This window comes from Lupinus angustifolius, chromosome LG02 (assembly GCF_001865875.1).
Source record: "Lupinus angustifolius cultivar Tanjil chromosome LG02, LupAngTanjil_v1.0, whole genome shotgun sequence".
Classification (NCBI taxonomy): domain Eukaryota; kingdom Viridiplantae; phylum Streptophyta; class Magnoliopsida; order Fabales; family Fabaceae; genus Lupinus; species Lupinus angustifolius.
The window spans coordinates 19,951,508-19,966,890 of NC_032010.1; the positions used below are offsets into that span (position 1 = coordinate 19,951,508).

Sequence of the window (15,383 nt, forward strand, 5' to 3'; positions counted from 1 at the left end):
CATACAGTTTACCTATAAAAATAAACGTGAGTTACTAAACTATTTGAATGTTCAATTTTAAAAAATGTATTCAATTACAACACTCGAATAAACACAATTGTGAAATACTCTTATTTAATATACAAAAGTACTATAATTCATAAATATACATGACAGACTACACGTTACAAACAATAGGAAAGCGAGTTGACAGGCACGGGAGTGCCTGTCAACACGCTAGTAATGATAATGATAGAACAAGATAACTTATATAAAAATAATATCCTACAACATCAAGTAATATCTTGATATATATATATATATATATATAGTTAAATTGTGATAATAATGATAATCATAACAACTACAATAAGAATATAATAATAATACAATTGCATTATTATTTCTTATCTTAATGTTAAGATATATTCTTAAAGTAAATTGATTACATCATTGTACTTATTTTATCATAAATAAAACTAATAATATGTGGTTCAAAAAATAATTATGAAAATATAATATACTTATTTTATCATAAAAAAAACTATAATATGTGATTAAAAATTTAATTCTGAAAATATAATAATTTTTGGGATGTTACAAAACATCTTATGAATCATTCTTGTCATGGATAAATATTCAACACTCATTGGTCAAGGTCGTACCCGATATAAATAATATAACAATTAAAACTACAATACTAGGAAGTGACTCTTAGGTCGTTTCCCAAGGATTATCTTTCAAGCAAAGCTTCAAACACCTTATACTCACACACAAAGAAAGGGTTTTTGTTGTTGGATAGTATGAACATAAATCAAATTCAGAAACAATAGTTAAATAATGTAATAAAACGGTTAAATCTATTTGGTTCGTTTGTTCACAACTCAAACCTTGGTTTCAATAGATTATTTTCGGATTCCAACCATTAACTTACGAATTTGTTGAGAATCAATTAACTAAGCGATAATCAATTCAAAGTTCCAGAACCTAAACCTCAAACTAGGCGAAATCAGTATAAGCATGAAACGATTAACAAATTCACACGAACTAAGCATTCACGCATTAGAGAGAATAAATCAACTAAGTGAAGATAAACTCAACCAACCAGTTTCTAAACAATGGCATTAAGCAAACCATATTCAGAAATAAGATAGAAGAAATCAACAATAGAGAAACCGAAAATGCATTAATAACAAAACCTCAAGAGTTGTGATACATTACCAAAGGAACTTAGTCCATAAATTTAGCCTTCCATGGCAATGGAAGAACAAACCGAAAATGAGAAATGAAGAATGAGTGAAACCCTAGCAGAGCAAAAAGAGGGAAAACCGAAAATGACTTTGTGTTTCAAAATGAGGCAAAATGAAGTGTGTGTGTTTGGAGTGGGGAATCCGAATTTAACCCCTCCAACACACATAAACCGAATTGGGCCCAAACAATGGGCCCAAAGCCAAATTACAATAAAAACAACTCCTAAATTAAAAATACAATCTTCACTTCAACACATATCCTCGACTTCCATAATGCCCAAAATACCATTGGTGTCAAATGTGATCTGAAAATGATAATAGATTTAATCAGGCCAAATATCCCAAATTAACTCATTTTAGGAATATTAGTCCAATAAAGTCTAAAACACTAAACCAAATGAAACAAAATCAATTAAGCAACAAGAGTCATCAATCATGCTAAATTAAGGTTATGAATAGTGTATAATATATTGCTCATCAAAGTGAGGCAAAGTAAAAGTGTGTGTGTTTGGAGTGGGAATCTGAATTTAACCCCTCCAACACACATAAACCGAATTGGGCCTAAACAATGGGCCCAAAGCTAAATTATAATAAAAACAACCCGTAAATTAAAAATACAATCCTCAGTTCAATATATCCTCGACTTCCATAATGCCCAAAATGTCATTGGTGCCAAATGTGATCTGAAAAATGATAATAGATTTAATCAGGTCAAATAATCTCAAGTTAACTCATTTTAGGAATATTAGTCCAATAAAGTCTAAAACACTAAACCATGTGAAACAAAGTAAATTAGGCACCAATAATCAGCAATCATGCTAAATTAAGGTTATGAATAATGTGTAATATATTGTTCATCACTCATATTTCAATGTGTATATTATATAACTATTTGATGTATAATGATCTTCATCTGCCTTGTGTAGTATTATTATTTTATTTTTCTGAAAATCTTGTTTATCTTCGAACTAAGAATAGAAAATGCATCAATTCATAAGGTAATAGCAATAGATTAGGAAGAACACATTTGAAAAGGATTATCATCAATTTCTTAGCGCTAATTTTCATGAGGAGGAGTAAGGTTTTAGTGTTACCTATAATTTGTCAGTGTTGAAGAAAGAAGGATTGAGGAAGAAGAGAAAGATGAAGTTGAAGTGAAGAAGATAATGAATTGAATTGAAAAGAGAGGTTGGAGAATGTATTCTTCAATAAATATTTAGTGTGTAAATCGTATTGATCAATGAACCAATGATACAAGATAATATAGAAATTTCTAAAACTGTTTTAACAAACTTAACTACTTTCTATAAATGGTAACTCTCCTAACTACCACAACTAACTCATTTGATTACATAAATTAGCATAATTGATAAAGAAATTTTTTCCCTTTCCTAGCCTTCATCTCATCTCCTTTTCTCACTTTCTCTTCTTCATCTCCTCTAAATGCCAATATATAAAATTAAAATGCTTTTCTCTCTTATCCTTTTATACAAATTCAAATCTTCACTAATTATATTCTTATTTTTATTAAGATAAGATATTTTACTATAAAAGATTTATTATTTTTAATAATAATTACTACCAAATCATATCACAAATCAGAGATCTTCATTGTACCATCCTAACAATGGTAATGATAAACATATCAATTTTTACAATTATATAAACTTGAGCAAATAATATAAATTATATAAGGAAACAAACATATATACCTAAACTACTTAATAAAGCCAAAAACTCAATGTAATCATCACACCACGATGTAATTTATGGTTCCCTATTTTGCCATCACTATCTTCTAATTTTTACCAAAAAACCATTTATCCCAATGTCCTTCTCCACCCGATACATTTTCCATATTATTTGGTTAATTTTTTTTTGTTCCCACAAGTATCATCGCACTGGAGACAATCTTGTTCGAGCTAGAAACATCTATAGGTATGTGGGGCTAACACTCGTAGCGGATATTTTTTTCATCCACAAGACTCGAATCCGATACCTTACTTAAGAGGAATCAAACATGTACCACTTGAACCAACATCTGTTGGTATATTATTTGGTTAATTATTTATTCTTTCCTACATTATAATAACTATTAGTTTGTCCAACAAATAGATAATTTAATTTCTTTTGTTACTATTTCTTTCTCAACAAAATGTGGAACATGACAAATAACTATCATTGTATAATAGAATTAAACTATATTACTGTAAATTATCAAACTAGTAATATAACTACTCGTTACAATTGCATTCAACACACTAGTAATGATAAGTATAGAACAAGATAAAATATACCAACCACATCCTTCAAAATCAAATAATAACTTGACATATATAATTGAATAGTGGTAATAATGATAATCATAATAATAAGATTATAATAACAATAAAATCCTAATGTTATTTCTTATCTAAACATCGAGATACATTCTTAAAGTAAATTGATTTTATAATTGTAGTTATTTTACCCTAAAATAAAACTATAATATATGGTTGAAAAGTTAGTTATGAAAATATAGTAATTTTTTGGGATGTATTATTAACTTAAATTATCACCATTAAGATTAAATATATTTATAATAAGAAATATCTATATATATATATATATATATATATATATACTATATACTAATATATAAAGCAAAAACTTAAAATAACTACCCATTGAGTAATTTTTATTATCTATTTTACCCTTTATAAAACTATTACATTATAAGTCATACATTCTTATTTTTTTTACACTTCTATATAAATTTATATTGAATATTGGGGTGTAAATTTAAATAAAGGTGTCAAAACCGAATTCTTGATCTAACTCATTTGAATTATAAATTCCATATAGCCCAAAATTTTGTTGGTAATTAATCGTGTTACATAGTATAATGGCCAAAACAGTAAAAATTATCTATAAAAAAACTTTCATCATCCTAAACTAAGTAAACTTTTAGATACTCTAAGTTGCCAACAAATAGACATGATTAGAACTTCCATAATTATTGAATACTTTTCAATGTGTCTTTTACTCTCTTCTTTAATTGTCATGACTCTCCCAATCCCATATCTGCTGCAGTTTTTTGTAACATTATTATAACTACTGCAGTTTTTTTGTAACATTATTATAACTCCAGTTATTTTGTAACATTATTATAACTCTAGTTATTTTGTAACATTATTATAACTCCAGTTTTGGAATTTTTGTATTGTGGATATTAATAAGTTTATATTAATTTTTAGGTTATGAGTTGATACGACCACGGTTCGAGCGAATGCTGAATTTGTTGCTTTAAAAAAATCTGAGGGCTGGAGCATGGTTAGACCATATTCCAAAAGAGAAATGGAGTCAGGCATATGACCAAGGAAGACGATATGGCCACATGACTACTAATCTTGCACAATGCATTAATGGTGTTCTAAAAGGATATAGAGTTCTCTCTATTACTACCCTTGTGAGAGTAACATACTAAAGGCTAAATGAATGGTTCAATGAGCATCATAATGAAGCCTCTAACATGATTATGGCAGGGCATGTATATTGCAAAGAGTTAACAAATGTGATTAAATAAAATCAGCATAAATCTACATGCCAACTAGTTCCTACTTTTTTATTAACATTTCTACCAGTTTGTGTGGATGTCATATTACCAATTGCCTTTCCTTCCAGAACTCTCGGAGATAAGCCGATCACGTGTGACACTAATTTGTTTCGCGATTGTGGAATGACATGCTACTGGTCGGGTTATGAGGCAATTTGGTTTTGATCAACCAATTCCACAATATTCAATGAATTGTGAAAAACTTCATAAAGTTAACTTGCGTGGCAAAAGTGATTGTGACTTACCATATAAGCATTGTTGCTGGATTCAAATATAGAATAATAGGGAAAACTATGTGGTCGATGATTTACCCATTAATACCCTCCCTTTGAACCACTACTCTGAGTATATACAGTGGTACTTAAAAGGGACTAGAAGATACATATCTCGAGATGGAGCACACTTTGATGGAATAGTAACATTTTTTTATAAATTAAATTTTGTATTTACTTATATTATTTACTCCAAATTTTCTCTAATTCTATTTCAGTACACATTTTCAAAAAGAATTTGTGATTAGAGTCGTCCTCCAGCTTCTTTAGTAAATCCCACATAATCTTTATCTGACGTCTTCTCATATGATCATGAAATGATGAGAGTATTGGTTGAGCTATACCCCTATTCAGCCTCTACCTACATTGATCAAGCTCCTCCTACTCATCATTATGATATGCCAGAAACTGAGTCTCCGTAACAAACTCAAATGTATACTCATTCCCAAGCACATACTTCATCAGTTACTCCTCAACAACAACATCGTATGGGTTCAGAAATTTTAATTATTTATCCACCTATTTGTCATCAAGTTTTCAAATATCACTACCATCAACGTTTGCTACTAATTCAACTACGCCATTGTTGGCATACGATTCTCAACAGTATTATCGTTCTACTATACCGTCTGCAAATATTTTTGTATGCAACATACAAATGACAAAGTTGTGGTTGTGGATGTTGATGAAGATGATGAGGAGTAGCCACAATTTGAGACACATGATAGAGGGAAAATCTCACAGCGGAATGAACAACAATTAAGAGTTCAACCACCAAGAATGATAAAATTATATGCATGTGGCACTTCATCACATAAACATCATTAAAGTTTTTTGGGATGATAATAAATTAAAAATTTTAATATTGTAATTTTTTTAATAATATTAATGTTGCAAAAAAATATTGATGAGGGTGTGCGGTTAGGGTTTGGTATTGCCGATTTAGGGGAGAGAAAATATAAAAAAACTGCATCTAAGTGAACAATTTAGGTAGGGCAAAAAAACTTAAAACCTCCTTCCTTGTAGCCGATTTATGTGTAATGTACAAAAATATTTTAAAACAAAAAACTCCTACTATACAGCTAATTTAGGAGAGAGAAAAATTTAAAAAAAACTCCATCTCTTCTACCGATTTAGGAGAGAGAGTATGAAAAAAAACATAAAACTGTCTCATGAGATGCGATTTTCACAAGAAAAGATTAAAAAGAACTCCAATGGATTTGCCAATTTTGGTGGGACCAAGAGAAAAAATAAACAACACGACTATCATGTAGCCGATTTACAAAAAAATATACTACTTTTGTAATTAACAAAAAAATGTGCACTAAAACTGTAATTTTATAGTCAAAGTACACCATCTCAGTAAATTTGTCCTAGATTCATGGACTAAAACCAAAATTATAAAATATGTAAGAACGTAGGATAATAGAAAAATATTTGAAGTGGTTAATCTTTTATTTATATTTTAGCATAAGTTACTCTCCATTAATGGAGAGACAAGTATACCCAAAATAAGGAAAAAAAGTAATATGATTTGATATTTTTATCCTTAAAAAATGGGATGACATTTTTATCCTTACATGTAAGTACAAAAGTCATCACTTGTCTCTCGAATACTCTAGATGATCCTTTCCCGTAGCACTCATTCTTCGTTTCCAGGATCTTCTCCTACACTTATGATAAACATAGATAATGATTTGTTGTTCCAAAGCATGTTCCTAAACTTGTCCCTATTATAGTATGGTTAAGTGTTGTAGTTATTGTGCCTAACCGATTCTGTTATCAATGTAACTACAAATGGGAAGGTTTGCGTTTTGTTCTTTGTATTGGCAAATCCAAACCTTCTGAAATATAAATTCAATCTTCTTCTCTTTTGTAACCAACTTTGATATAATAACAAAATCAGTTTTCTCTCATTCCTCTCTGCTCTGTTTTCATCATTCTTACATGGTATCATATCTTCAACCGCTCCTGGTATCTCTCTCTCATCTCCACCGCCTTCTTCTTCTCCATCTCTGCTGCCAACTATAACTTCACCATTGGTACTTCCTGCTTTGACGATGAAGCTCACAGAAGAAAACTTCTTAGTGTGGCGACACTTCATGATTGCTTCACTCACATCTGACAGAGCAAATCGATTCGTCCATGGCACCAGAATTCCTCATCGACTCAACACTGATGATGATCATTTTATCAACAAAGTGAATTCCGATTACTTGCGATGGGAGGAACAAGATCATGCTATATTTTCATGGATTCTTAACTCGTTATCCGAGAATTTACAACCTTGTGTAGTCGGTTGTAAACATTCATGGCAATTGTGGGAGGAACTCCACAATTTCTATAGTTCGCAAACCAAAGATAGGGCTCGTTAGTTTCATTCTCAACTTTGATCAATAACTCAAGGTTCATCTTTGATTGCGGAGTATTTTCACAAAATTAAGAATCTCGTTGATGCTTTAGTGTTTATCAGCGCTCCGATTTCGAATTCTTAACATATTGACTACGTGCTTGATGGATTGAACAAAGAATTCCAACCGGTAATCACTTCTATTGAAACTCAAATTGACATTCCTACTTTACACAATTTGGAGTCTTTTCTCCTTACTTTTGAGTCACGCATGGAGAAAAACAAATCCAAAGTTCTCTCTGATGCAATATCGACGAACATTGCAGCGGTATCATTATCATCAACATCACCTTGTCATCCTTCTGAAAAATCCTTTCCATTGATGTCATCCATCCCTGATTCTCCTCTAATTCACTCACTGAGGCCTGATTCTGAATTTGGAGGTTGTACCACTTCTCGTAACTTTTTTGGAGGCCGTCGTGGTGGTCAGTTTCAAGGAGGAAGAAGTTATCACCGTATGTCATCACCATACTGGGACTTCTGCAATTGTCATGGTCATGAAATTGGTAACTGCTACTATGCTCCTTTTGGCTATGCAAATTCTCTACACCACACCTCTTGTGGTCCTCGTGGTCAACACAACTTTTTCAAGCATGGAACACATCAACATACTTTTCCTCATGGGCCACCACAAGCCCAATTTCCTTCAATATACACAGATCACTACACTCTTCGGTCGAGTTCCTACTTTCCTCCCACATCCTCTCACTACACATTTGGGGCAAATTCTTCATTATTAGGATCAGGTCCTTCTTCTCCATATGCTTGAGGTTATAATTACTTCAACAACAATTATACACCACATGCAATGACTGTAAATCTGCCTCAACATCAACCTCCTTCGGCACAGAAGCATTCAATCTGGTATCCAGATTCGGGAGCTACAAATCATCTTACCTCAAATGTTGGTCTAATTCATGGGCCCATAGAGCATTTCAGTCCTGAACATATCTTCATGGGTAATGGACAAGGCATACCACTTCGTTCTACTGGGAATTCTCGGTTTACTTTTTCTCTTAATAATCTTTTACATGTCCCACATATTACTAAGAATCTCATTAGTGTTTCACAATTTGCAAGAGATAATCATTGCTACTTTGAGTTTCATGCTAATGATTGTTTTGTAAAATCTTAAGATTCTAATGAGCTTATCTTGCAAGGATCTCTCACGAAAGATGGCTTATATGCTTTTTCCAATCTTGTTCCCAACTATGCTCTTCATCCTAGTTGTTCTCTTGTTACTGATTTGAATAATTCATCTATTGTTTCTTCCAATCCCTCTAGTTCATTTCATTTGTGGCATTGTAGACTTGGCCACCCTCATAAGGCTATTGTCTACAATGTCTTAAAGACTTGTAATGTTCCTGTTAGCAAGAAATTTCTTTCTGTTTTTTGTAATTCTTGTTGTATTGGAAAGGTTCATAAATTGCATGTTCCTTCATCCACTATTACCTATAATGCACTGTTTGAACTTGTGTTTGTTGATTTATGTGGACGTGCTCCCACTTACTCAATTTTTGGTTTTCGGTATTATTTCACTATAGTTGATGTCTATTCTAGATTTACATGGTTGTTTCTTTTAAAGCAAAAATATGAAACCTTATCCCTGTTTCAGTATTTTGTCAACCTCAATAAAACTTAGTTTGGTACAACCATTAAGGCTGTCCAAAGTGATTTTGGTGGTGAATTTAGACCATTCACCACCTATCTTAGGTCCTTGGGAATTCAACATAGGCTTTCTTGTCCATATACTCACCATTAGCAAGGTACAGTGGAAAGAAAACATAGATATATTATTGAAACAGGGTTAACTTTGTTGTCTCATGCTCATCTCCCAATGACCTATTGGGAATTTACATTCAACACTGTTGTTTTTCTTATAAATAGAATTCCTACTTCTATTTTGCAACACAAGTCTCCTCATCAAATCTTGTTTGGCAATGTTCTTGACTATCATTTCTTTAAAGTCTTTGGTTGTGCTTGTTTTCCCTTCCTTCGTCCCTATAACAAGCATAAGTGTTAGTACATTTTACATAACGACAAGTGTACCGTATCGTACAAGTAATAAAATCCGGTAAAATACCGGGATATCGTCCTCAGGGAGCAGAATGCATTTATATTAATTCCTACAACGGTCAATTGAGAGACTATGTACAAATATTGATTGATAAATTTGCATTGAAAGTTTTAGAAACAATAGCTTGAGTAAACAATTTAAGATAATAAAACAAAATGGTTGGGATCGAAACTCATCATTCTTTCCCTTTTTACATCCATGGATTCAATTCCTAATAACTTGTGAAGTTACTGAATTTGATGCACATTTTTCATAAATCAATTACATCAGTCCCCTGATTGTAACATTCTTAGGTAATCACTCAATTTCCAATTCCTCAGATAATTGGATGATTAACTAGCATTAAAATCAAATGTAAAAGCAATTCCTACATCATTGTCCATCCCTAGATCAATTATGTATGAAGAAAGACAATTCAGATCCAGTATCAAGTTTAACTTCCCAGTTAAACTTGAACCTTTAATCATGAATTCAGTAGCTAATTGAAATCATGCAATAAATAAGGAACAAACTTTCCAAAATTAAATAACATTAATATAGAATTGAATTCAGGAGCACAAAAGTTGAGAAGATTACATTTCGATTCCCAACTACGAAGAACTATCCACTCATCCTCGCTATTACAACACTTAAATCATGAACTAATACAAAGAAGTGTGTAATAGAATCGTTTCCACGATTTCTATCTTATTCTCTCTATATTTCGTGCCCAGATTTCTTCCCAAAAATGAATGAATGGCCCTCTTTGAATTCTGAAACTACTACTTCTAATTCCAACTTCCATGCTCTCGCCCAAGCTAAAGATTCTCGCTTGGGCGAGGATCCAAGAGATTCCCAGGCCTGAGCACCTCGCTTGGGCGAGGTGTCCCTCGTTTGAGCGAAGATCAACAAAAGCAATGGTGATTTGTCGCCCAGTACCTCGCTTGGGCTAGGACCCCTCGCTTGGGCGAGAATGCTTCGCTTGAGCGAGGGGCATCAGGTATTTTAGTGCTTTTTCTCTTATTTGTCACTTGAGCGACCCTTTCCTCGCCCGCTTGCAATGTTCAGAGTCTTCAACCTTCTTCTTTTTTCTCGCCTCTTTTCTCTATTTATTAACCTGAAACAACAACAACACCATAAATTCCTAAGCAGAGCAAAATTAACTAAGTTATCAGGAATTGTACACAATTATAACATAAATGCATACTAAGTGCCCCACAAATTATATACAATTTTACTCCAATTTGGCACTTAACAATAAGCTTGAACCTAGAAGTCTTGAGTGTGTATTCTTAGGATATTCTTTCACTCACAAAGGCTACAAGTGCTTATTCAAAGATGGCACGATCTATATTTCCAAGGATGTAGTGTTTAATGAACACTCGTTTCCTTTTCTAACATATTCTCATTTTACTAAAAACATCTCCTCCAGATCCACTATTTCATATGAGTCTCATAGTGCCATTCCTTATCTGTTTTCTCCTCCTACATCCAACTCTATCCCTATGCCATCAGATCCTATGATCACTATATCTAATTCTCCTCATTCTGATTCCACTACATTGTTTTTTGATCATGCTGCCTCATGTCCAACTATTGTTGTGTTATTTTCTTATCCTGCTGCATCAGGTCCAGCTACTTCACATTCTATGCAAACAAGGTCCAAGTCAGGAATTTTTAAGCCTAAGGTTCTTCTTGCTCACAGTGAACCAGTGAATGTCAAGACTGCATTAACTAATCTTGTCTGGAAACAGGCTATGCAGGAAGAGTATGATGCTCTTCATGCATTAGGAACTTGGTCTCTTGTTCCCTTACCACCAAATAAAAGAGCCATAGGATGAAAATGGATATTTCGTGTCAAAGAAAAACATGATGGGTCCATTCTTAAGTACAAAGCACGATTGGTGGCCAAAGGTTTTCATCAAAATCTTGGTATTGACTACACGAAAACCTTCTCTCCAGTTGTTAAACCATTGATAATCAGAGTTCTTTTAACCATTGTTGTCACTTATAAGTGGTATCTCCAACAACTAGATGTTAATAATGTCTTTCTTAATGGAACCCTCAATGAAAAGTATATATGCAATAACCCTCTAGTTTTCAGCATTCTGACAAGACATTAGTATGCAAGCTGCATAAATCAATTTATGGTCTCAAACAAGCTCCCAGACAATAGTTTGAGAAACTCAAGACTACTCTTATTACTTTTGACTTTATGGTCAGTAAGTGTGACAATTCACTCTTTATTCACACTTCTTCCACCTCTCAATTGTTTATTCTAGTCTATGTTGATGACATCATTGTCACTGGTTCCTCTCACTCTCAAGTTCAGAAAGTCATTAAAGATATCAGTACTTCATTTGCTCTTAAACAACTTGGACAGCTTGATTATTTCCTTGGTATTGAAATCAAGCACCTTCCCAATGGTTCTCTTCTTATGACACAATCCAAATACATAAAAGACTTACTTGATAGAGCTCACACGACCTCTTCCAAAGATGTTACAGCCCCTATGACTAGCACTTGCAAACTCTCGAACAAGGGTGATGATGCTTATGATGATCCCACATTCTATAGGTCCATAGTTGGAGCTTTACAATATGCCACATTTACAAGGCCTGACATCACTTACAATGTGAATAAAGTGTGTCAATTCCTTAGTCATCCTCTCAATTCTCATTGTGCAGCCGTTAAACGAATTTTAAGATACCTTCAAGGGACTACTTCCTATGGCCTTTACATGCAGCAAACTAGTATCTCTGCACCTTTAGCTCTTACAGCTTTTTGTGATGTTGACTGGACTTCAGATATTGATGACAGAAAGTCAACATGTGGAGCATGTGTTTTCCTTGATCCCAATCTTATCACCTGGTGGTCAAAGAAGCAAATTACCATCTCTAGATCAAGCACAAAAGTAGAATATAAAAGTCTTGCTCTAGCTGCCCAAGAACTTATGTGGGTTGAATCTCTTCTAAAAGAGATCAAATTCATTTACATGACTCCCAAGATTTATTGTGATAATCTTAGCATTGTTGTTATGTCTCATAATCCAGTTCTTCATCATAAAACCAAGCACATTGAACTTGATTTATATTTTGTTAGGGATAAAATCCAAAACAAAACTTTGTTTGTTCATCATATTCCCTCGTCTTTGCAAACAGCTGATGTCCTCACAAAACCTCTTACAATAGACAAGTTCACTAATTTCAGACAACAACTTCAAGTTAAAGACTATAACAACTTGAGTAATACTGTTAAGAACCCGCAACTTCAGGGGTATATCAGAGTATGGTTAAGTGTTGTAGTTATTTTAGCTAACCGATTTTATTATCAATGTAACTGCAAATGGGAAAGGTTTGGGTTTTTCTCTTTGTATTGGCAATCCAAACCTTCTGATATATAAATCTCTTGTTCTTCTCTTTTGTAACCAACTTTGATATAATAACAAAATCAGTTTTCTCTCATTTCTCTCTACTCTGTTTTCATCTTTCTTACGGTCCCCAACCAATCAAAATGAAGCAAAAATGAAAAAAGATCAATATTTAATTTTTTTTAATTGACATGATATATTTTGATTGGTTTAGGATAGACTTGAGGACGTACTTAAGACAACAGATCTTTATCCTATAAACATAACCCTAATTATAAATGCACTATATGTCCTATATTCTCATGTTGACAATCCATATTTTCATTTAATTATTAGGTTACGTCTATTAATAACTCTTTCAAAATAAATACTACTTATTTTCTATACTGTTGTCGTGGTATTGGAGGAGTGCAAAGGAGTGTAGACGTAAGCGAAGGGAGGTAAGTAAATTCTGAAGTTCTGACAACTTGTAATATGGTAGAAATGAATGAAACTGGAAAAACATAAATGAAGGGAACGCGAAGTGGGTTGAGGCTATTTAACAGAAGGAACTTGCTGGTGAGAGTGACGCAGAAAGATGAGCATGAAAGCAAGGACATTGTTACAAGTTTGTAGCGTTGAAGTTTGCATTTAAGTGAATTCAAAGTGGTTTTAATGAAGGCAGGTGAACTTGTTTTGAGATTCAACATTCAAACCCTATATGGCTCAATCTCTTTCTTAATGCTTTTAATGGCCCCGTAGGTAGGACCCTTATTTCTTTTGTTTGGATTTCTTTCCTTACAATTTTACCATATTTCCATTTTCTAGGTTTTTTTTTTATATTTAGTATTTCCTTTATTTTTACTAGTAATAAATATTAGTATTTTAATATTTATTGTAAGTGAGACTCGAACCTTCAATTTTCTTCATTTTAACCATTCATCCTAATCATTAAATAACCACTTTATAACTTTCTTTTGTTTGTTATGTATTTATTGTGTTTCTGAAAGCACTACTTAAAATTGTTTTTTAAATGCTTGTATTTTTCACCCTTAGTATTAAGAATTTAATTTATATGTATATCATCTTTTTTGGTAATACAGATGCTATCTTCTCACCATTTAGATTTAATTTATATGTATTTATTATGTAACCCCTAATAAGTGTTGCTTTCAAGAATTAATATGTATTATCATATGCAATCAACCAATCATAAATTGTCACGTTATTAAAAAAATTGCTTCCTAATAACTATTTAAAAGTAGTTATGTCACTCATATATGTATTAAAGTTAACTATTTACTAATATTTTAACTGTGTTAAGTGTTTTGTTATTATTAGGAGACCCAAAATAAATTTTTTTCTTCTAAATTCAAAGTACAGTATCTACAACATTATTTTTTTCCAAAACTTTTAACTTTTATAAATAAATAAAAAAAGAACATAAGGTTACTTGTTTATAAAGAATTGGTAACTTTATAGAGGAAAATACTTAATCCATTAAGAGGTTAAAGTGAAAACTCTAGAACATTCTCTCTCATTTGAGAATTACTATTAAAAACCACCAAAAACAATGATAGCCACAAACATCTCATAATAACAAAATAAAAACTATCTGTGCACAATCACCAAACCTCGATGGCACAATTATCATGACCTTCGGTGCACAATCAGGATAAGAGATAAAGAGATCAAATAAATTAATACTTTAGCTTTAACTGACATTGGAGTGCATTGGTATTACTATGTCCATGATTGTTGCTAGCACCATACACACCACCGAGAATAGTATCCACCTCCCAGATAGCATGATTATAACATTTCAATCTTAATATGGGACTCCTCTAACCGTGTCATCCTTTAAATTTGAGTATTATATGTTGAACAACCTTGTCATTGCTCCTTTTTATGTTGATTAAGGTATTTACCTAATGACCTAAAAAATTTGGACGTGGGGTTTTTTCTATTAGCAAATGTTCTTATACCAATACTTTTTATGCTTAACTCCTAATCATTTATCATTTACTCTTGGTTACTTATTTAAGGAAAAATATTTTAATCAATTCATACAATATGTGTGAAAAGTGGTGTTAAAAAATCATTGTGACAAAACATTATATTTGCTATCTCCATAGGACATTAGAGTTCATACTTCTCATCAATCAACTAAAATTTTAAACAAAACGTAAATGTCTCCAAGGATGTAGTTTTGTTTATTTTAGTGGCAGAAGAGGGACAAGGATCCCCTGTCCCAAAAAGACATTGTCCCCATTTTCCTAATTAATACTATTTCTTAAAATAATATAAAATATTAATTAATGTTTTTTATAAAAAAAATTCACAATTAAGTAACACATTTTAATTGGCTTGGTATATTATTGGGGAACTAGTAAGTACATGACGAGATCTGCATCTAGCTAAAGAGGGTGTTGGGGAGCTTTAAAGTTTTAAATTTTTTGAATGACCTAACTT

General features: G+C 32.3%; 2 protein-coding genes across 3 annotated transcripts in view; one reads left to right on the top strand and one right to left on the bottom strand.

Annotated features, from left to right (window-relative positions):
- Window positions 1-8,179, bottom strand: part of LOC109338173 (annexin D1-like) — a 23,430-nt gene extending 15,251 nt beyond the window's left edge. The window contains exons 1-2 of one of the 2 annotated variants that reach the window (XM_019575331.1): window positions 8,164-8,179; window positions 7,792-7,796 (exon numbers count right to left, since the gene is read on the bottom strand). The gene's annotated coding sequence lies outside the window, so the exon portion shown is untranslated. Of the gene's footprint in view, window positions 1-7,791; window positions 7,797-8,114; window positions 8,118-8,161 lie in introns of both variants that reach the window. The other variant, XM_019575338.1, reaches the window with a different exon arrangement.
- On the top strand, window positions 11,778-12,965 carry LOC109328071 (uncharacterized mitochondrial protein AtMg00810-like). Its single transcript, XM_019561332.1, has one exon. It carries the CDS (start codon window positions 11,778-11,780, stop codon window positions 12,963-12,965), a length of 1,188 nt encoding a protein of 395 aa, XP_019416877.1.

Coding starts and splice junctions, on each gene's coding strand:
- LOC109328071 (XM_019561332.1), top strand. CDS start 11,778: ATGGTCAGTAAGTGTGACAATTCACTCTTTATTCACACTTCTTCCACC.